The sequence below is a fragment of the Pungitius pungitius genome, chromosome 13 (genome assembly GCF_949316345.1).
Source record: "Pungitius pungitius chromosome 13, fPunPun2.1, whole genome shotgun sequence".
In the NCBI taxonomy this organism is placed as follows: domain Eukaryota; kingdom Metazoa; phylum Chordata; class Actinopteri; order Perciformes; family Gasterosteidae; genus Pungitius; species Pungitius pungitius.
In genome coordinates, this window is record NC_084912.1 from 6006330 (window position 1) to 6025447 (window position 19118).

The 19118-nt window shown below is 43.7% G+C and overlaps 1 protein-coding gene across 3 annotated transcripts; it reads left to right on the forward strand.

The window, feature by feature from the left end:
* The first annotated feature begins 1760 nt into the window (after positions 1 to 1760).
* On the forward strand, positions 1761 to 16278 carry zranb1b (zinc finger, RAN-binding domain containing 1b). Of its 3 annotated transcripts, none has more exons than XM_037465657.2 (11): positions 1761 to 2170; positions 3131 to 3160; positions 3623 to 4662; positions 7682 to 7869; positions 8850 to 9003; positions 10118 to 10189; positions 11891 to 12089; positions 12893 to 13013; positions 13281 to 13410; positions 14663 to 14892; positions 15008 to 16278. In XM_037465657.2, the coding sequence occupies exons 3-11, from the start codon at positions 3717 to 3719 to the stop codon at positions 15224 to 15226; spliced, it is 2259 nt and encodes a 752-aa protein (XP_037321554.2). In that variant the 5' UTR covers positions 1761 to 2170; positions 3131 to 3160; positions 3623 to 3716; the 3' UTR covers positions 15227 to 16278. The 3 variants fall into 3 exon arrangements, with proteins under 3 accessions (XP_037321554.2, XP_037321557.2, XP_037321555.2); XM_037465660.2 differs by having other exon boundaries at positions 7682 to 7764; XM_037465658.2 differs by lacking the exon at positions 3131 to 3160.
* The last annotated feature ends 2840 nt before the right edge of the window (positions 16279 to 19118 follow it).

The window sequence follows — 19118 nt, forward strand, 5'->3', positions numbered from 1 at the left end:
GCAATAATGGACTTCCAGCTGCTGCTTGTTTTTCACTTCTGTGCTGCAGCTTTATTCCTCCCTTTCCTTGATGTGGTGCTTTGCCTTCCTGAATCAACCCTCGTTCTTTCAGAGGGGGATTTTACTTTTGTTTTTTTACTTTCAATGACGACTTCTAAGTGGACCTGTATATCACAGTTGAAGCTGTGACTTTGCCTATTTCATCATTTGAAACTGGAATTGTATCTGTAAAGTCGAAGGGGATCTGCTTAGCAACCGATGCTTTTTGTAGGGCAAAGATGGATATGATGAGCGTGGTGAAAATTACTGACCTTTCAAACGGCTGTATGATTTGTAGACAACTAAGTAACCGGGTGTGGATTCATTTGATGTTTCGATGACCTCGCATGAACGGGTCAATGCTAGACACAGTTAGATTCAGCATGGACAGACATTTGCACTGCACACGAAGGACGTCATGGAAGACGTCTTGATCAGCAGGTTGCACTCGCGTAGGATTTTGTGGTGGGAGAAGCTTTGCCTTGTTAATAAGCTCCACTTTATTTATTAGGCCTGTTTTGTATGCAATGTTTTTTTGCCTTATTTAATTTGCCCTGATGTTGTTATTGGGAAACTGGCACCTAAACCGTTACTTAACAATCACCAAGAGTAAAAGAATCACATTGTAAAAAAATAAGATTAGAAAATTCTATATGTTAGGAAAATGGTTTCCTATTGAGTACTGGAATATAAGGAAATATATAATGAATGTATAGTAGAGCAAGGGGGGTAGCACTAGCGTTTAAACTGCACTACTGTATAAGCTTGTCTCAGTTGGGTGTTGTGGTGGCATAGAGCAGCCATATGTTGGTCCTTACTCTTAATCCTTACCTCTAGTCCCTACATGATGCTTTTGAAATGTTTCTTACTGGCTTCCTCAGGTTCAACACTGACTTGATGTACTGAATGAAATTCAGCAAAGTGCTGAGGGCCACTAGTAAAAAGCCTGGGAGGACTAACATTCTTTGTATCGTACACCTGTTTAAGTTCCAACTCTGTAGAAATATACACTCATATACTCTTACTGTATGGGGTGATACTTCCCTGTGTAGACCGTTGCAACATCAACACCTCCCTGAAAGCACAAAGTCCAGTGCACAGCTTTGAACTTTTCAGCTTTTATCTGGATGTGTGTACTTGACAAAAGTAGATCAAGGACTTGTACGAGCGCAGAGCAAATGGCTGTAAAATTGGAGGATAATAAATGAGATGTGCATATGTGATATGAAATGCTTTTGTTTTTTTTGTAACAAATATACCACTTATAATGTGCAAAATATTGAACGTCCTGCTATTATTTTTTATTCGTAGTGCACATCAATAGCAATCGCGCTGAGAACTGTTGCTCAAGCTGTCAAGCATTACTGCATACTGCTCGCTGCAGTATTTTCTGCGATGACATCATCCTCTCATCCCTTTTGAGGACATACCACGTGGTACCTTGCAAAATATGCAGCAGATTAAGATGCGCCGCTCAAAAGAGATGCATACATTTGTAACTGTAACTAACCGTACCCGTCTCCTTCAAGAACGCAAGCTACGAACTTCATTTTTCATTATTTGTGTGATATTTGAGGGGTTTTTTTTGCTTTCGCTGAGCCTTTTAACAGTTGGACTGAGAAGAGTAGATTCTCATTGGTCCGTGTAAAGGGATACACAGAAATACAGCAATCGGATTGGTTGGCGGATTCAGGTGGTAATTACACACCCTGCCTCCGACTGTAACACGGCCCAGAGCTCTCCTCTTTACGTAGTGTATTTTTTTTTGCCCCTGCCTCGGTTGCTTCCCGTTCCCCGTGCCGCCATTAAAAAAAGCGTCGGCTTGGTGTTTGGGAGTCGAGGAAAATTATGAAAATGATTTAAAGCGTCAACACAGTCGCCCGAGGGACGGGACTAGGTTTTATTTATTTTTTATTTTATTTACTCCGCGGTACGTACGGAGCTTCTACTGCCAACTAAACGGCGCCCCCAAACAAGTAAAAATGCGGTTAGTGTTGGCGAAGTGAGAAAAGCCCGAGTTCGGATTGGAGTGGGTTTCTCTGGATCTCGGGGGTGGTGGAGGAGGAGGAGGAGGAGAAGCTGCATTTGTTTTGGCTGCAGTTGGGAACTGAGGAGTGTAAACACAGCAAAGGTAAGGGTTCAACAGAGTCTACAAGGGCCTCTCAAACGGTTACGGACGGGTTAAACAAAAACAAAAAAAACGTAATCCCTCAAAGGTTAGCGTGCAGCCCGCTAGCTTGGCTGTAATTTCTAACCGAACCGACGTTAGCCTGGTTGTCATGTAAGATAAGCCGCCGCTAGCTAGCTCCGCGGCTCCGTCAACACCCGAGACGTGGAATCGGGAGCTTAGTTTGTCAGTTGGGGAAAGTTAGCTCTAAGTTAACGCTAAATGCGCACGGTGCCGCTCGTCAACTGCTGGTCACGAGTAAACATGTTGACCGGGACTAAGGTAACCACAGGGAGCTGTTAAAAAAAACCCCCAAAAAGGGCTAAAATGTGTCACTGCAGATTTTGTATTTTCTCTTGTTAGCTCTTCGGAACCCGCCACCGTGTCTGTCAAACGTGTTTTTTTATTGTCCCCTCGCTGTGTGTTGGTAAACTTAAAGAGGCGTGGTGCACGGCGCGACCAACTCGCGGCGAGTTAACTTTTATTTTATTGGCCTTAATGGGTAAATCATCTGCAGAATGCTCATTCCCTTTAATGCGTTAGGGGGGGGGGGGGGGGCAGGCAGCGAATTCGGCGCATCAGTAACGTTAAGTGTCTCCACCGGTCACGCGTCTCCCTGCCGGGTGTCCGGTTTCGTATGTCCTTGTCTCTGGTTACTCGGCTCGCTTGTAGGGCACATTACGCCTGCTGTATAGAACTCTCTCCCTCGGTGTGTCTTTAAAGTCGGTGTCGGTTTTTTTTAAAAAAAATTTAATTTTTTTTAATGGGACTGCGGAGATTCACTATTGGCGCTTTGTGGGTCACTAAACATTGCTCCCTGTTGATGTGGTGGTGGTGGTGGTGTTGTTGTTGTTGTTTTTTTGTTGCTGCTTCGAGCTAGTGTAAGGTCAAGAGCAAACAGCTCTTTTTGTGTGTGTTTGACAGTAAATCCCCCCCAGCAGCTAAGTGGCACAGGTAAGTTACCTGCAATGACGCATGCTTTGTTTTGTCCATGTCCAACAATACAAAACCAATAACGAAAAGCTGATCACCGTATTTTGCCTGTTTGGATGCATTTCCCTCAATGCAATGTTTGCATTACAAGATGTATATCTTGAGAGTCTTTACATCTTCCACCGCAAACTAAAGAAGGACCTCTTCAGACTAAAAACACAAGCACTTTAATTGTACTGATAGTGGGTCTTCTCTATAGCAAATTGTAGATAAACTTATTTGATGAAATTGCATTTTCTTGTTTCTTGTTCTTCTGGGTTTGAGGATCATGGTTGAAATGCACTCATTCTAAGTTGCTTTGAAAAAAAGTGTCAGCTAAATGACATAATATCTGTTTTTGGAACCATCTAATCTGGTTTAATATACTTATTTGGCATTCTGTTATTTATATATATATATAAAATTTCTTCCTCTACACCCCAGTGTACTGCTTGCTGTGTGATCTCCTCAAGAGTGGATCTGCCAAGCTGAGAACCCCTCTGAAGGGCGGGAAGCCTCCTTCAGTGGCGGTGCGACGATGACCGAGCTGGTTGCCAAGTGGGCTTGTGAATACTGCACATACGAGAACTGGCCGTCGGCCATCAAGTGCACCATGTGCCGTGCTCAGAGGCCCAGCGGGGGTGCCATCATTACGGAAGAGCCTTTCAAGAGCAGCCCTGCTCTGGATGCCAGTCTGCACCAGTGGGACCCTGCTGGCCTCAGCAACAGCCCGACCCAGGGGGGCTCCAGCTTACTTATCTGTCCAGATTCCAGTGCCCGACCCCGCATACGCATCGCTGATGTACCGGAGACTAGTAGCAAGTGGTCGTGCCACATGTGCACCTACTTGAACTGGCCTCGGGCAATCCGATGCACCCAGTGCCTTTGCCAGAGACACCAAGCTCAACAACAGCATGGGCCACATTCGACCCATCAAGGACATCATACCCGGCAACCACGCAGCCCCACAGAATCCCCCCAGACCTCAGGCTCTGGATGCCGCCCTGCTCCGTCGGCCACCACTACAGACCCCTGTGAGGAATACAATGACCGTAACCGGCTCAACACTCATGCAAAGCACTGGACCTGCGCTGCCTGCACTTACGAGAACTGGGCCATGGCACTCAAGTGTGTAGTGTGTGATCACCCGAGGCCCAATAGCCTGCGAGCTGAACCTATCGAGCTGGCATCTGAGCCCGAGACCCAACAACCATCCTCCAAACGTATTGAGCAGGACAGGGACAACAGGAGAGGCGTTGTTGGGCAGGGAGTCGGGAGTGTGGTGGGTTGTAGTAGCAGCCAAAGGAGGTCGCCCCCGACCTCAAAGCGGGAGTCGGAGGTGAACATGGACTTTCAGAGGATTGAAGTGGCGTCGGGGGCTGGGATTGGGAGCAAAGAGGAGCTAGAGGTGGACTTCAAAAAACTGAAGCAGATTAAGAACAGGATGAGAAGGACTGATTGGCTGTTCCTCAATGCCTGTGTCGGTGAGTTTTATTTACTGTTTTGCACATTTAGCTTGTTCTCCTAATGTTTTGCAATGTTATTAGGTGGGCAATGAGTCAACTCAATGATGTAAGGCAGGTCAGCGGGAAAATTGAAATGGGAATTTGTGTCACTGATATACTATTTTTCCATCTGCAAAGTAATTGGTGAAAAATACAATTTATGTTGCCAAGATGAGGCAATCGCGTCCTCCTGACGCTACTTTAAAGTAAATGCTTAGAAATCCCCTGCATTCGGCTATTGTAAATTCTACACAAGCGGTGTCCCGCCACCCACTCAGTCCACTGGTGAATGTGGAGTGGGAGGTAAAATGAACATTTTGAGAACAACCAGTGATGTATTTTCCTTTCCTCCACCACACTCGCATCATTCTCTCAATCTCTCTCCTGCCTTCGCCATGACTACGTAGAGATGCCCTGCACACCCACCCAGCCGCCTGCCTCTTTTTCCCCCATACATGTGCCCCTGACATTCAGTTCTTCGGTGTCACCCTGACGGCACACATTTTACAGCCACGCATGTATTTGATATCCCAATGTCGCAGCTGCAGTGATTAACCGTTGACTGTTTTTTTGCGTTGCTGAAAGCAAAGAGATAACCGGGTCTGAATGTTGGAGGAACATCACGGAAGTTACCTCAATTAGTCATTTGGCCCTGTTTCAAGCACAAGTTTGTTTAACAAGCATTCAATATCCCGATTAAATGCTTGCAATACAGTAGACAGCCTAATTTTAATCATCATAATATAGTGAGTGAATGAATGCGATGTGGCCCAGTTTCAGTCTCGGAGGGCACAGAATTTTGTGCAAAGTCCATTGGTTTTTAAGAGATGAGAGTGTGTCTGTCCTCAGTTGCCTGGGGCAGTTTTCCTGTCTTTGACGTATAGACATCATTGTATGTAAACAGTGGCCTCAAATTTCTGATTAATGCTCTAGTTTATTTCACTAAAAATAGCATGACACATGCAACAAATGTCAGAAAGTCTTTGTCAGAAGGACCTTTATGCAGCAAAGTCATCCGGTGAGCCGCCCTTTGATTAACATCACTGTAAGTGGGCCACTGTCAGACAAAATGTTACTTTTGTCCCGAGCAACCCACACTTTGGGTAAAATCAATAGAAAGAAACCAAAAAGTGTTGCTGCGTGTTATTATGAGCCGTGACAGCGGTGCTTGTGTTGTTTCCTATTGGGGGGGGGTGAACTACCACAGAGCCGGTTTTGAGTACTCTGCCAGCTGTCGATATTTCTGTGTGTCCGTCTCTCCGTGTCCGGATTTAGTTGCGGCGGCATCGTCACCGTGCAAAATGCAGTCACGTAACTTGTGCAGTTGAGATTAAAACAAAGGGCGCGTTTGGAGATCGGTGTTTGTGGAATTGACCCGCCCTCTGCACCCACGCTTTACGCCGTCTGATCCCATCGCAAGATGTTCTCTCGCGTGTTTGTTTGAAGAATATAAAGGTCCAATTTGTTGGTTTAAGTGGTTAAAACGCACATGGGGCTGCAAAGAACCAAATTGAATAAAAAAACAAAACTACAAACCTTTTTTTTTAACTTTACTACCAGCAACCTGTTGTACAATGGGATTGAGGTCTGATCAGGAAAACAATGCTTGTTGCCCATCTTCCTACGATGGAGGCCAGTTTGGAGGAACATAGACCAGCATCACTTAGCCTGATCCGTTCCTTCTCCTCAGTCTTTGAGCGTACGTCTGCTTGCACATTTGCACTTTTTGTATTATCTAAAAGATCCGTGGGTACATTACCGCCGTGGGCACGCCCACGCTAATGGAGCACTTGGTGGAACGCGCTGGTGATCCCACTCCATCACGCCGCGCAGCTATTGTGTGCTTTCTCCCCTCGTCAAACTGTGCCGGCGAGCTCCACGTGACACAGCGAGTCCTTCCACCCACTGCGCGTGTCTCTCTCTCGGCCCGCACAGATTATGCAGCTGGGCATTGTGTGTGTGTGTGTGTGTGTGGTCCTTTTGACGCGAGAACAAAAGCTCAACACTGTAATGCCGCCAAATGTACGAGAGAATACCACATGGGCGTTTACTGTATTATGCTAGAATTAGATGGATCTTTTCTCCGTGACATTGAAAATCAATTTACACTTTGCAGTATACGCGCCGTGTTCTCTCACGATGGCCCAATTTAAACGATGGTCCACGCTCCTTCAACTAATTTCATAGTAAGCTGGTGTGATGACTGATAAAGGCCAGCGTCGGTGCAGAAACCTTCTGCACTTCTCCTGTCCTCCTCATTGCACAGCCACCAACTTTTATCTGTCTGGTGTCTCTTCTTAAAAAAAAAAAACCCATCAACAATTGGCATGGTCAGAGCAGAGTTTGAGTTCACGGAAGACAGAAATGTTTAAGTTCACAGTTATTTAGCGAGGTTGTTATTTTGTTTTTAAGAGGAGGATCCCTAGAATAATTTGCCAAGCATAATGCCGTCACATTAAAATACAGCATGTTTCCACAGTGTTGTCTTGGTGACCAGCGCTTGAGTTTCTAGGCTGGTGGTTGACCCCAAACAGCTTCTGTCCTGAGGCTAAGAACCCTGACGATTATTTGAGGGGGAAATAATAAGGCGACAGAACAGACAATCTGCCCGCTCCATCCATTGTCTTCTCCCCTTGACTTCAAAGTCAGTGAAGTCTCAAAGCTGTTACAGCTGCCACGGAGATGAAGCACGACGTGATCTCCCGTGTTTTCTGCTTTGTGGCGGAGCACAGAATGTTCTCTGAACTGGGTTGTTCTTATGATGTCTATGTTTAGACATCAGCTGTACACGGTCTCCGTGTGCTCAACACGTTCGACCATTTAGACAGATGCTGCTCCCCCCCCCCACCCCACCCCTTCCCTAATGTTTTGATTGTTGTGAATCCTGATGCTTTTTGAAAGTCAAACAACATTAACAAAATTTCACGTTTTTAAAGAATAGAATTTTAAAAAGTTTGATTTAACGCGCCCCTTTTCCCTTCCTCCTTGCTTTTGAAAGGTGTGGTGGAAGGTGACCTGGCAGCCGTGGAGGCCTACAAGTCGTCGGGAGGTGACATTGCACGTCAGCTAACGTCGGACGAGGTGCGTCTATTAAATCGCCCCTCAGCATTTGATGACGGCTTCACGCTGGTTCACCTAGCCATCCGCTTCCAGAGACAGGACATGCTGGCTGTGTTACTCACAGAGGTCAGTGGAGACAACCCCTCTGATCCGTTGGTCTTTGCAGGAGTCGGCTGATGGAGAGGTATGCTCGTGGGTAGATCCGCGCGGATCGTCCTGTTCAACAAATGCAAAGCATCGGCCCTTTCCCCTGTCATTGGCCATGTCGTGTCACATGAATGATTTGGAGAGAAGAATCGTTTTACTAACTGGACTGTGAGGAGTTGAGGGATATGGTAGAAATTACGCCCCTGCTTGTTTCTGGGTCAGCAACGATGCCGCTTCTTCTTGATAAGTCTCCTTATGTCGACATCCGATGAGCTCAGCCAGGAGGAAATCACAAGGGCAAAGGGTCTGCGGAGAGGAAAGGGACTGATATTATGAGCGTATTATATCAAGGATTTTGGGTTCCCTGGTGTGTGTGTGTGTGGGTGTGTGCATGTAACACGAAGGCTCACTGAGCTGTGTGTGTGTGTGTTTGTCAGCGGTGTGGATGTGCTCGCTTGCCGTCAGCAACGTGATCCCAGATTATCCGTGCACACACCTCTCCTCCCACACTCAAGCCGCTGTGCCTGTTCCTCTTCTGAGGGGTCAGGGACGAACCGCTGGCTCATGCCCCGCAAATTCTTCCAAGCTGACATCTGCTTGAAAACAGATACATTTCTTTTTCTCATCTTGGGCTAGTGGCGACCTGGGTAACATTAGTGAAGGTAACTTTAGATCAGATCACTGAGTCCGCTCTGCTGGAGGATTCATTTCACTTGGATTCACGTTCTTACTGTATGTGTGCAGAAGTCGTATTCCACAGACCTAAGCCAAAAGGAAGTAGTGCGATTCCTACTACCGAAACCGTTCTTCCACAAAGCCATTCTTTACTAAACGATAACACAATTCCAGAAAAGCATTTAAACTTTAAAATACAACAATTTTTGTTGCACAGTCGGCCTCTTTCACCTTCTCTTTTATTTTTATTTTACTGTCTTGCCTTTCTCCTTTGTTCTCTGCAGGTGTCCCAACAGGCGGCCAAGTGTATTCCAGCCATGGTGTGTCCCGAGCTGACGGAGCAGATCCGTCGTGAAGTGGCGGCCTCACTTCACCAGCGCAAGGGAGACTTCACCTGCTATTTCCTCACGGACTTGGTTACCTTCACCCTGCCCGCAGGTCGGCACCACAAACAAACTCGCAAGTGTTTGACAAGAATTGAAAATGATTGCCATAACACGAGTTCCAGAAGCTGTCAAAGTGCGCTTTGTGCCCAGGGGGGGAACTGTGGCTGTCTAGCTGCCTCCTCTGGCCGCCTCATTGTGTGACAGAACGCACGTTTTGTTTACTCGCGGCGTATGAAATTGCTTTTTTGTGCGGATGCTGAGGAGACGGAGCGCTCCGGTTGTGTGTCTCAAATTGCAAGTGACTGAGACAATCTCTGGCTCACTGTTTTGTGTACTGTCCTCGCATACTGAGTGATTCAGCCAGCCAGCCAGCAAGCGATGCATGTCTCATGACTAAGCTATATTTAGCATTTTTTCCAATGACTCTCGTGCATCCATTCAGTGCTATTTCGGTCAATTTTTATTGTTGTGCAACAGCTATTTGGGGTCTGACTGTTGCTAAGCTAAAGAAGTTTGTTACCTGGAGTGTTCAGGACAATGCAGACCCTGGCTTTCTGACCACTATAGAGAGACATTCTCTTCAGCTAAAAGAAAGAAATGCAATTCCTTTGTGCTCCGGAAGAACGAGAAGAGAGCACAGAGCGAAAGCCAGCGGCCGCCGCGCAGAGAACAAAGCATGCAGGCTCGATTTTGCAATGTGCCACAACATGGAGAAGGTCGAGTTGGCATGTTCAGTCATTTCTGTGCGTCTAGTTTGGTGCACGTGAATACGTTCGTTGAATAAAGGTGCAGTGCGTAGGGTTCAGCGTCACTGTTTCCTAACTCGGATGCGCTGGCTTTCATTGGCCTAATCCGCATGACGCTCTCTCCGATCTTTTTAATGTCCTTTTCTTTCACACATGGCAAAGAATCTACGTGTTGAATTTCATGAAAATAAATAAAAGTTTACATTTTTAAATAATAAAGGAAAGAGCCTTTGATGAGAGAACACACTCTGTTGTCTAAAAGGTTTCGCTGGATTTTAAAAGAGCTTTTTCTGCCAATAAATCCCTTTAAATCTCCACACAATGTTCTTTTAACTTCCCCTGCACCTGTGTCCCCTCTAATTATTTCTTCTTCTGATTTTTATACTTCACTAATCATCTTTTTTGTTTCCTTTGTGGCAGACATTGAGGACCTGCCCCCGGCCGTTCAGGAGAAACTGTTTGACGAGGTGCTGGACCGAGACGTACAGAAAGGTGAAATATTTACTCCGTCCACTTCACGGCCGAGTGTTGTTGCAACGCCTCTCACATGCTGTGCTGACATATGGATCCACTTAGAGAGGGAGAGAGAGAAACCAGACCCCAGACGGAAACGATGGTCTGGCCTGCAAAACAGAAGGAGCAGCCTCACGAACCGTCTACCACAACGGGACGGCTGCCCGCCGCTGGCCGTGTTCTGTTACTCGTGTTTCCCCCTCTGCCAGGCGGCCCGTCTTCATCGCTGGTACCAATGGCGTCTGTGCTCATTTCTTTTTAGGGAGTCCTCCGATGCATCCTCTCGGTTGGGTGTCTTTTTTTAATAAGTCCAATCTGTCAAATGTTGGGTACTCTGTGTTTCCCCATGGTTTACCGTTTCAGAGGCCTTTTCCTTGGAGCACAGTTTTTCTTAGTCCCTCCTCTCCTTTGCCAGGTTCTGGGTTCACGGTCCTTAATCCCACTCTGTTTGAGTGTCTTTAAAAGCTAGAATTTTCTTCCTTTCAGCTGATGCTGCATCTACAAACCTGTGTGCTTTTGGAGCTTGATGTTGAGGTGAATTATATTGTGCAGGGACCTCGCTTTCTCCCTTCTGCGACACATACTTTGCAGCCGTATGCTCACACCAAACGTCTCTGAGTTTAAGGTTTAAGGCAGACGCGCTGAACCCTCTGCTGGAAGCGTCTTGTTCCAGGTCACATGTTTCTTGTTGGAGGACCTCGTCCCTCTCAGAGATCTTGGGCTCTTGCTGCGCGCTGACATCATTTTGTTTTTTGAAGTAACAAATATTATCTTCCTGCTGCTTCACAGGGACTCTCTCTGCACTCTCAGCCTCGTCCTCAAACGCATCTTTGAATGAATGAAAGTTATGCTCTTTGCAGTTTTTTGGAAGACGTTCTGTGTGACTAAATCAGTTCCAAGCATATCATGAAAGTCTTTCTTCTCTGTTTGAAGTTTATCTTCTTCAAAGGCACATTTCTTGTTTAAGGATATGTACAGGGATCCTGGGTATCTGGATGCAATCCAAATGTTATTTTAATATTTTGAACCACCTTGTTCTTCAACAACAACAAACCATTTTCGTTGCGGCTCATCAGAAGTTGGGCTGTAGCCCTGTGCCGTTGTACTTAGTATTTCTTAAAACATATAGTGGAGGCTCCTCACATGCTGTTTTTTTGCAGCCTGAAACATGTGGTCAACGCATTTGAGCCAAAGCCAGTGCGACACTGTCTTCCAAGCATTCATTTTTCAGAGCATAATGAAAAGTTCCAACTTTTGGAGCGCTGCACTGCGTGTCATGTGACGAGATGGATGACGGATATGTTTTCTTTCATACTTCTTTCATGAAACAGAATGAAAGCGACACAGCTGGTGTGTCTGAAACACCAATTCTTTTACTTAAGACGTTGATGTCCTAAATATTAGCAAATGCCACACAGATGTTTGAACTTTTTTTTTTTTTTTGTCTCGCGATAATCTGACATGTGGCTCTCATCTGGTGTTGTGCAATACAAGCGGACCAGTGTAAACATCAACACGTCGAATCTGTTTGGACGGGTGTGAGCCGTCATTAACACGCTCCCAACACAGTCCTTTCAATTAGCCCAACTTAACTATGACCTCAAAACACACTTCTCACCACAATTGGATCCCCTTGTGGTGAAATATGCAGAACTCAGCCTCTCTTTCGCTCCTGTTCAGAACTTGAAGAGGAGTCGCCCATCATCAACTGGTCCCTGGAGCTCGGCACCAGGTTGGACAGTCGTCTGTACGCCCTGTGGAACCGCACGGCCGGCGACTGTCTCCTGGACTCCGTGCTGCAGGCTACGTGGGGCATCTATGACAAGGACTCAGTGCTGCGCAAGACCCTCCACGACTGCCTGCATGACTGCTCTCACTGGTGAGATCACGGCGCTTCATTTTCCTTTTTCTGTCGCCGAGTCCTAAGAATGTTCGTGCTGTGTTTTTGTAATGCACCACACGCCATTTAGTAAAGGTTCACACGCCAGCTGTGGTGGGCAGTTGGTGCTGCTCTAAAGTAAAATGATTTTTATGACTGACTAGGTGAACACTCTGCATTTCTTTTTCATATATGGATGAAGTGCAGTCCGGATAAAGGGTTTTATACTACAGTTTGACCGTCGCAGCATTAACAAAACATTCATATCTGATGTTTGTCTTCATACTTTGAACATTCACAGACTGGTTCACAGAAAGGGAGCAGGTTGAGTTTCACTCAGCTCAATACACATATTTACATTCAACATTCTCAAGTTACTTTTTGTTTTCCTTTGACATTGCATGACTATGTTTTGACATTTGATTCAGAGGGTGGGATATATACACCGGAATCCCGTCTGGATCACTGTCTCATACAGAGAACTGAGACTTTGATCTGGAAATGAGATGCTTTGATTTTGGGGTTCAGACCAGTCGCACACATTTTAGTGGAGTCTTACTTAAGCCAATCCTGATTCTAGTTGAACACAAAAGCCCAGCTGGACACCCACCTTTTCCAAAAAACTGTGGGTTTTAAAGTGAGAAAATTACTATTTAGATATAATGATTACCTGCCATCCCACCGAGACCACAACAGAGATGAGTAGCAGTCACACGCCTGTCAGCACAGCGCGGCCACTTATCGTCAATAGGCAAACCGGTATTTGTGTGTGTGTGTGTGTGTGTGTGTGGTCGGGTTTGCAGGTTCTTCACCCGCTGGAAGGAGTGGGAGTCGTGGTATTCCCAGAGCTTCGGCCTGCACTTTTCCCTCCAGGAGGAACAGTGGCAGGAGGACTGGGCTTTCATCCTGTCCCTGGCTAGTCAGGTACATGCACAGGGAAACAAACAGACACATTGACTTGATGGACAGGAGCTTGATGTGCTTAAAATGTGACATGCTAATGGTGTATGAATTATGCAAGATGGCACGCTGCTTTTAACGCAGTATATTTAATCAGTAATGCCCTTTTAAAGGTGCATCCGGCCTGGAATGTAGCGTATATTTAAATCATCCTCGCTCTGTAGTTACCTGGAGCCTGAGCTTTTTAACTATTGTTTTCTCTTTTCTGTTGATTTTTTTTGTCTTCTACAGCCAGGATCCAGCTTGGAGCAGACCCACATTTTTGTTCTTGCACATATTCTTCGCAGGCCAATTATCGTCTACGGAGTGAAGTATTACAAAAGTTTCCGTGGCGAAACGCTCGGGTACACACGTTTTCAAGGTGAGGAGCTATTTGATGCTTTGAACTAGAGTGGTTTTAGTTAAATGTAGTTATGCAAATAGATTTTCCTTTGTGAAAAAGCTGCCGCCCGCATGTTTTTTTTATTTTGGGGTAGTTTGATCTAAAGCAATTGCTGATATTCTATGACATCATCCTGTTTGTAGCATCACCATGACGCCAGTAACTAACTGTGAGACGAATGAAGTGGGCTAAAATATAAGTACCTCCAATTTGTACTTAAGTAATAAAGTACAGTCACATGTTGTCCACCACTGCATAAGAGCACACACACACACACACGTATCTAGATGGACGTGAGCGCGGGTATCCGGCTCTCGGTTTACGGGCAGTAAAACAAAGCTTTCGCTTCGTCTGCCGTCGATGCGGCACGGGGGAGGATGGAAGTGCTCGTAGACGGGTCTCTGATTTACTGTTGCCAGGAGCCGATGTAGAACACACAGGAGGGAGAAGTGCATGTGGTGGTCCATAGAGAACTTTATTTTAGTATTTCTATGTTCTGTGTCTATTCTAGAGAAGAAGAAAAAACACTTTTTGATTCACAATTTTATCAGATACTGCACTATTACTTAAAATACTGTATACATTTAAGCACAAAACTCTAGTTAGTTATACTCAGAGGTGGAAAGCAAGGAATTACATTTACTCGCGTTACTGTAATTGAGTATTTTTTTTGTGTACTTCTACTTTTTAAAGTATTTTTTTAAATCTGTAATTTTACTTTTACTTAAGTATTTTTTGTAAGTATTGTACTTCGCTACATTTAAAATCATATCCGTTACTGAGTAAAAACATTTTTTTTTAATTTTATTATTTTTGCTATTATACTTTAATTTGTAAAGGTAGATTGAGATTTATTTTCCCTTGTCTTTTTTTGACTACACTAGAATCCCGCACCCCACTCAGCTGTTAAAAAAGTAACTCAGTAACTTTTACTCTGAGTACATTTTTAATGAGCTATTTTTTACTTTTACTTGAGTAAATTTTTAGACTGGTAACTTTACTTGTACTTCAGTAAAATTTTACTCAAGTAACAGTACTTTTACTTGAGTACAAAATTTTGTTACAGTTTCCACCTCTGGTTATACTCAAGCAATACACAACACCGGTATTTACATGGAGCAAAATGAATTACCTAAATCCACAGTCTCATACCTTTCCCCCTCTGCTCTGTTAAATTAGATTGTTATAAAACATCATCAATAACTGCCTCTCTCTCTGTGTCTCCCTTCAGGTGTGTACTTGCCCCTTTTGTGGGAGCAGAGCTTCTGCTGGAAGAGCCCCATCGCTCTGGGCTACACGCGGGGCCACTTCTCGGCCCTGGTGGCCATGGAGAACGACGGCTTCGACAACCGCGGCGCGGGCGCCAACCTCAACACGGACGACGACGTGACCGTCACGTTCCTGCCGCTGGTCGACAGTGAGAGGAAGCTGCTCCACATTCACTTCCTCTCAGCGCAGGAAGTAAGGACCCCCCCCACACCACCCCCCTTCCTCCCACTGTGTCAACACCATTTGTTGTTTGTACCCCAGCGGGAGGCCCTCTGACGGCCCTTACCTGTTTCCTCTTGTCCTTCAGATGGGTAACGAGGAGCAGCAGGAGAAGCTGCTGCGGGAGTGGTTGGACTGCTGCGTGACGGAGGGCGGGGTCCTGGTGGCCCTTCAGAAAAGCTCCCGCCGCCGCAACCACCCTCTGGTCACCCAGATGGTGGAGAAGTGGCTGGACGGCTACCGGCAGATCCGCCCCTGTGCCTCTCTGTCCGACGGCGAGGAGGAGGAAGACGACGAGGACGAGTGACAAAACTGGAGTGCGGCGCGAGGGAAGTCTATGTCTCTCTCTCTCTCTCTCTTTCTCTCTTTCTCTCTCTCTCTTTTTGTTGTTTTCGTCTTTCCTTACACGGACAAACTGTGAGCGCCTTCAGGAGAGGACGCACCCAGCACCTGTAACGGGAGACACCGCTGCTCCTCATGCACACGCAGGCACTCGGACGTCCACCTCAAACACACGTAACACTAAACCCAAGACGGAGCACCCCAACGGCGGATCGAGGTTTACCAATGCAAATGACCATTTGTTTTGATTTTCAAATGTAAAGGAAAAAAAGGACTCTTTTTCCATAGATGTAAATGCATGTGGTTGTTTAAAAAAAAAAAAAACAGTATACGGAAATATACCAGCATTAATTCAAATCAACACTTTATATCTGTTCAGTGTGGCACTGACTAAAGCACACTTCCAAATTGTTTTTTAAGAGTTGGCTTGTTTATCATTTAGTTTTTTTGAAGGGGCTTGGACTAAGCCAATAGCTATCATTATCTTCAGAAACCCAGAGATTGTGTAATACTAAATGACTTAAATTCTTACTACTAAGCATTGCACATTTATTAAAACATTTCTATATGAATACAGTATCATTGCTTGAATTAAGGTCGTATATGAAGCTCTTGAAAGGGGGGATCTTCCCTTCACGTCAAATCTACACTCATTAAGTTTTAGTACACAAACATTCATGTTGGATGTTTTGGTTTACCTTTTTTTAGACTGATTGAACTGAAAAGTTGTGTGTGTGTGTGTTTTATTTTTCTTCTATGAACTTACTCTACATATTTATTATTTGGAAACTTATATGAGCTTATAAGAGCTTTTTTTTTAAATCCGTTATTTTTGCCTTTTGTTGATTTATTCTCTCAAACTTGATTGCGCAACGTTGTTGCTGTGAAGAAAACCAATCATGACCATCCATGAAAAGTTTACTTGATTTAGTACCTTATCTGGATGCCTCAAATTTGGTGCTACATTTTAGGCAGGCAAGTTTGAGACGACCCCGAACCCCCCTCAAGTCCCACTTGTCTCCTCTTCCCACCCCGCTCATGGTACATGTCCCTCTGTCGTCATTATGTGGACCCATCTTTCTGTTTTTCATCAAGGCCGTTGTGAGACTGCGACATTTAAAACCAAAGCTGAACGGAAAAAAAGAGGGAAAAAAAAACACGTTACTTTTTTTTGCTGTGAATGTTTTGCTCTTGGTTTTGTTTTTCTTGCCATTGCGTACTGTAAATTCTTCTGTGTTACATTCAAGTCATACGCATTTTGAGTATCACTTGTATGTTGCTTTGTATTTATGCAATAGTTGCAGTTGTGACTATGATGGTTTGTGGATTTAGGCCTGACTTTACTATACGCAATGAGTGTGTAACGCAATGAACAGGCAAAATAAGGAAGAAAAAAAATGAATAAAGGAAACCCTTTTTTGAATGTCCAACCGAGCTGTTTCCTGTCTAATATTCTTAGTTATTGCTTGTGTTACTTCATGTATCAGGTTGTGCTGTGATACACTCATGGAGGTAACACATCTGTCATCCTCATTATGTCACTGGATGTGTCTTTAAATATGAGTGTTGGGTTCACAGTAGGTCAATGATGCACCGCCTGTGTGACTCGACTCATGTGTCTGGTTGTAGCGCCCTCTACTGGGTTTAAAATGTGTGACCAAAATACAAATGGGTCAGTTGTATCATTTATATATTTAAGACATGTTTACTTATTTAACTATTTAGCATTTTTTTGAAGATGTATACAAATATTAGATTGTTTAAACACAGATATACGTATATTTTTAAGTGTTAAGTATATATTCATCTGTCGATTATAAGTGAAGCGCCCATAGCTTGTGTGTTAACAGATAATAAATGATTGATTACATGGTTTTTTTTTTTTTTTTACATTAGAACCTTTGATCTCACACATACTAATGTTTTCATGATTTTTGAGGATATTATATTAATTTACAATAATATTCTGGAGACTTAACCATCCCCACAACCGCTTGCAGCCTAATCCTTATCATCACTTTAACCTCGATCCAGACCCAACTTTACCATAATCTCAAACCAAATCTTCAACATTAAATGTATTGATTTCTGTTATGGGGACGTGCCTTTTGTCCTCAAAAGAAGGTAAGCCCGCATTCAAACACATAATACTTCATATTCACACATGAAATAAAATGATTCTGACAGTACATGTCATGGCATATTAAATATCATTTGTCATAAAAAATCAATCGTTATTAAGTCTTAGAGTAGGTCAAAAGGTTTCTTTTGTGTTTGTGTTGAAAAAGTTCATAGTAAAGTCGTTGAAAACATCTTGATGAAATAAGTCATGACGAAAGCATTGCAATGCACGTAAAATAAATCACTAAAAAGCAGCATGTGAATAAGAAATCCTTTAAGGATGTTGTAATGTCATAAAAAAGAAGTTGTACTATGGTATGTCAAAAGAAATCATATTATTTGTTTTAAAAGTCAAAGTAATATATTAAGTTTTCAAAGTCAAATAAATTTCAGAAATGTAATATACTATTAAAAGACAAAAAAATTTAGAGTGCGCTATATATCACAAAAAACAACATAAAAGCCATGCTGTTTGTCATAAAGTATGATATCATACACCAGAAGAGAAGTAATCAAAGTAAAGTTTCATTCAAGAATCATATAAAAGTATGAATAAAAAAAGTCAGAATAGTAAATCATTGAAATTATATTAAAAAAACTCATGAAACATTATGTCATGAAAGATAATAAAGAATGTTTTGTAAAATGTTTCTTGAGGCTTTCTAATAACAGCCCTGAGTGGGTTATTGTCGTTTTAAGTTTCCATGGATATCATCATCTCCTACGTCCATCGCAAGTAAAATAACCCGAAACCGCTTAGAAGAATTCAAAAAGACACGTCTTTTAACTCTAGAACTTCAGAATCAGCACGTTTATTTGATTTCTACAGTATCAAAGTTATCCAGTGACGGTTGTCGGTATATTAATGGGTACATTGCAAACAGGAACTGCTAATAGCTAATCATTTTGATTTTATTGATGCCAATTTGCCAAACAGCTAACAATAAAAGGTAAAAAAAGAAAAAGAAAAACAGGGCTCAAGCAACTCAGCATGACTTACACAAAACACCTGTAAATAAGAACGATGGGTATTTTCAAAGGTTAAAGCATGATTATTTACCAAATAAGAATAATAGCAGTGACAAAAGCATCATTATGAACATTTGTGTGATTGTTGCACAGTAAATATTTCTTGACATAACTGACATTGACAGCGTCGGACTTTGAAATCCCCTTAACAAGGATGTTAAAGTATCTTTTAAATAACTGTAAAAAAACAAAATGTGGAAAAAAAAGAATGTGCCAATCATCAATCAGGACAGTAAGTTTTCTTTATTTATTGTTTCCAGCTGCACGGTATGCTATACGTTCACCTTGTACAAGAAACCAATACAAACACTCACACTAAAAACACCCTGCTGGCCTCACTGGGGCCTTTTCATTAGAGCAGGAAAGCAAAGTGACAGGAGAGGCTCATAAGACGATGATTATAAGAACGTTTAACGAGGCAATACAAATCTGACGGGACCGGAAAACCTTGAACATCCAAAAAAAAGAAAAGAAACGTACATTTCATATATGGAGAAAGAAAGAAATCACAACGGAAGAAAGACGTGGAGACGCGAAAAAAGCAATAATCCAGTTGGTTCTCTTTCTGTTTGGAGTGGGGGGGATATTGGGGGGAGGGGGGGGGGGGGGGGGTGATAATTCTTTCCTGAGTCAGTAAGACATTTACTGTTTTTTTCCTTGTTAGTTGGTGCTGCAGTACGCCGTGTGCTGGGTCCCTCGGGGGCTAA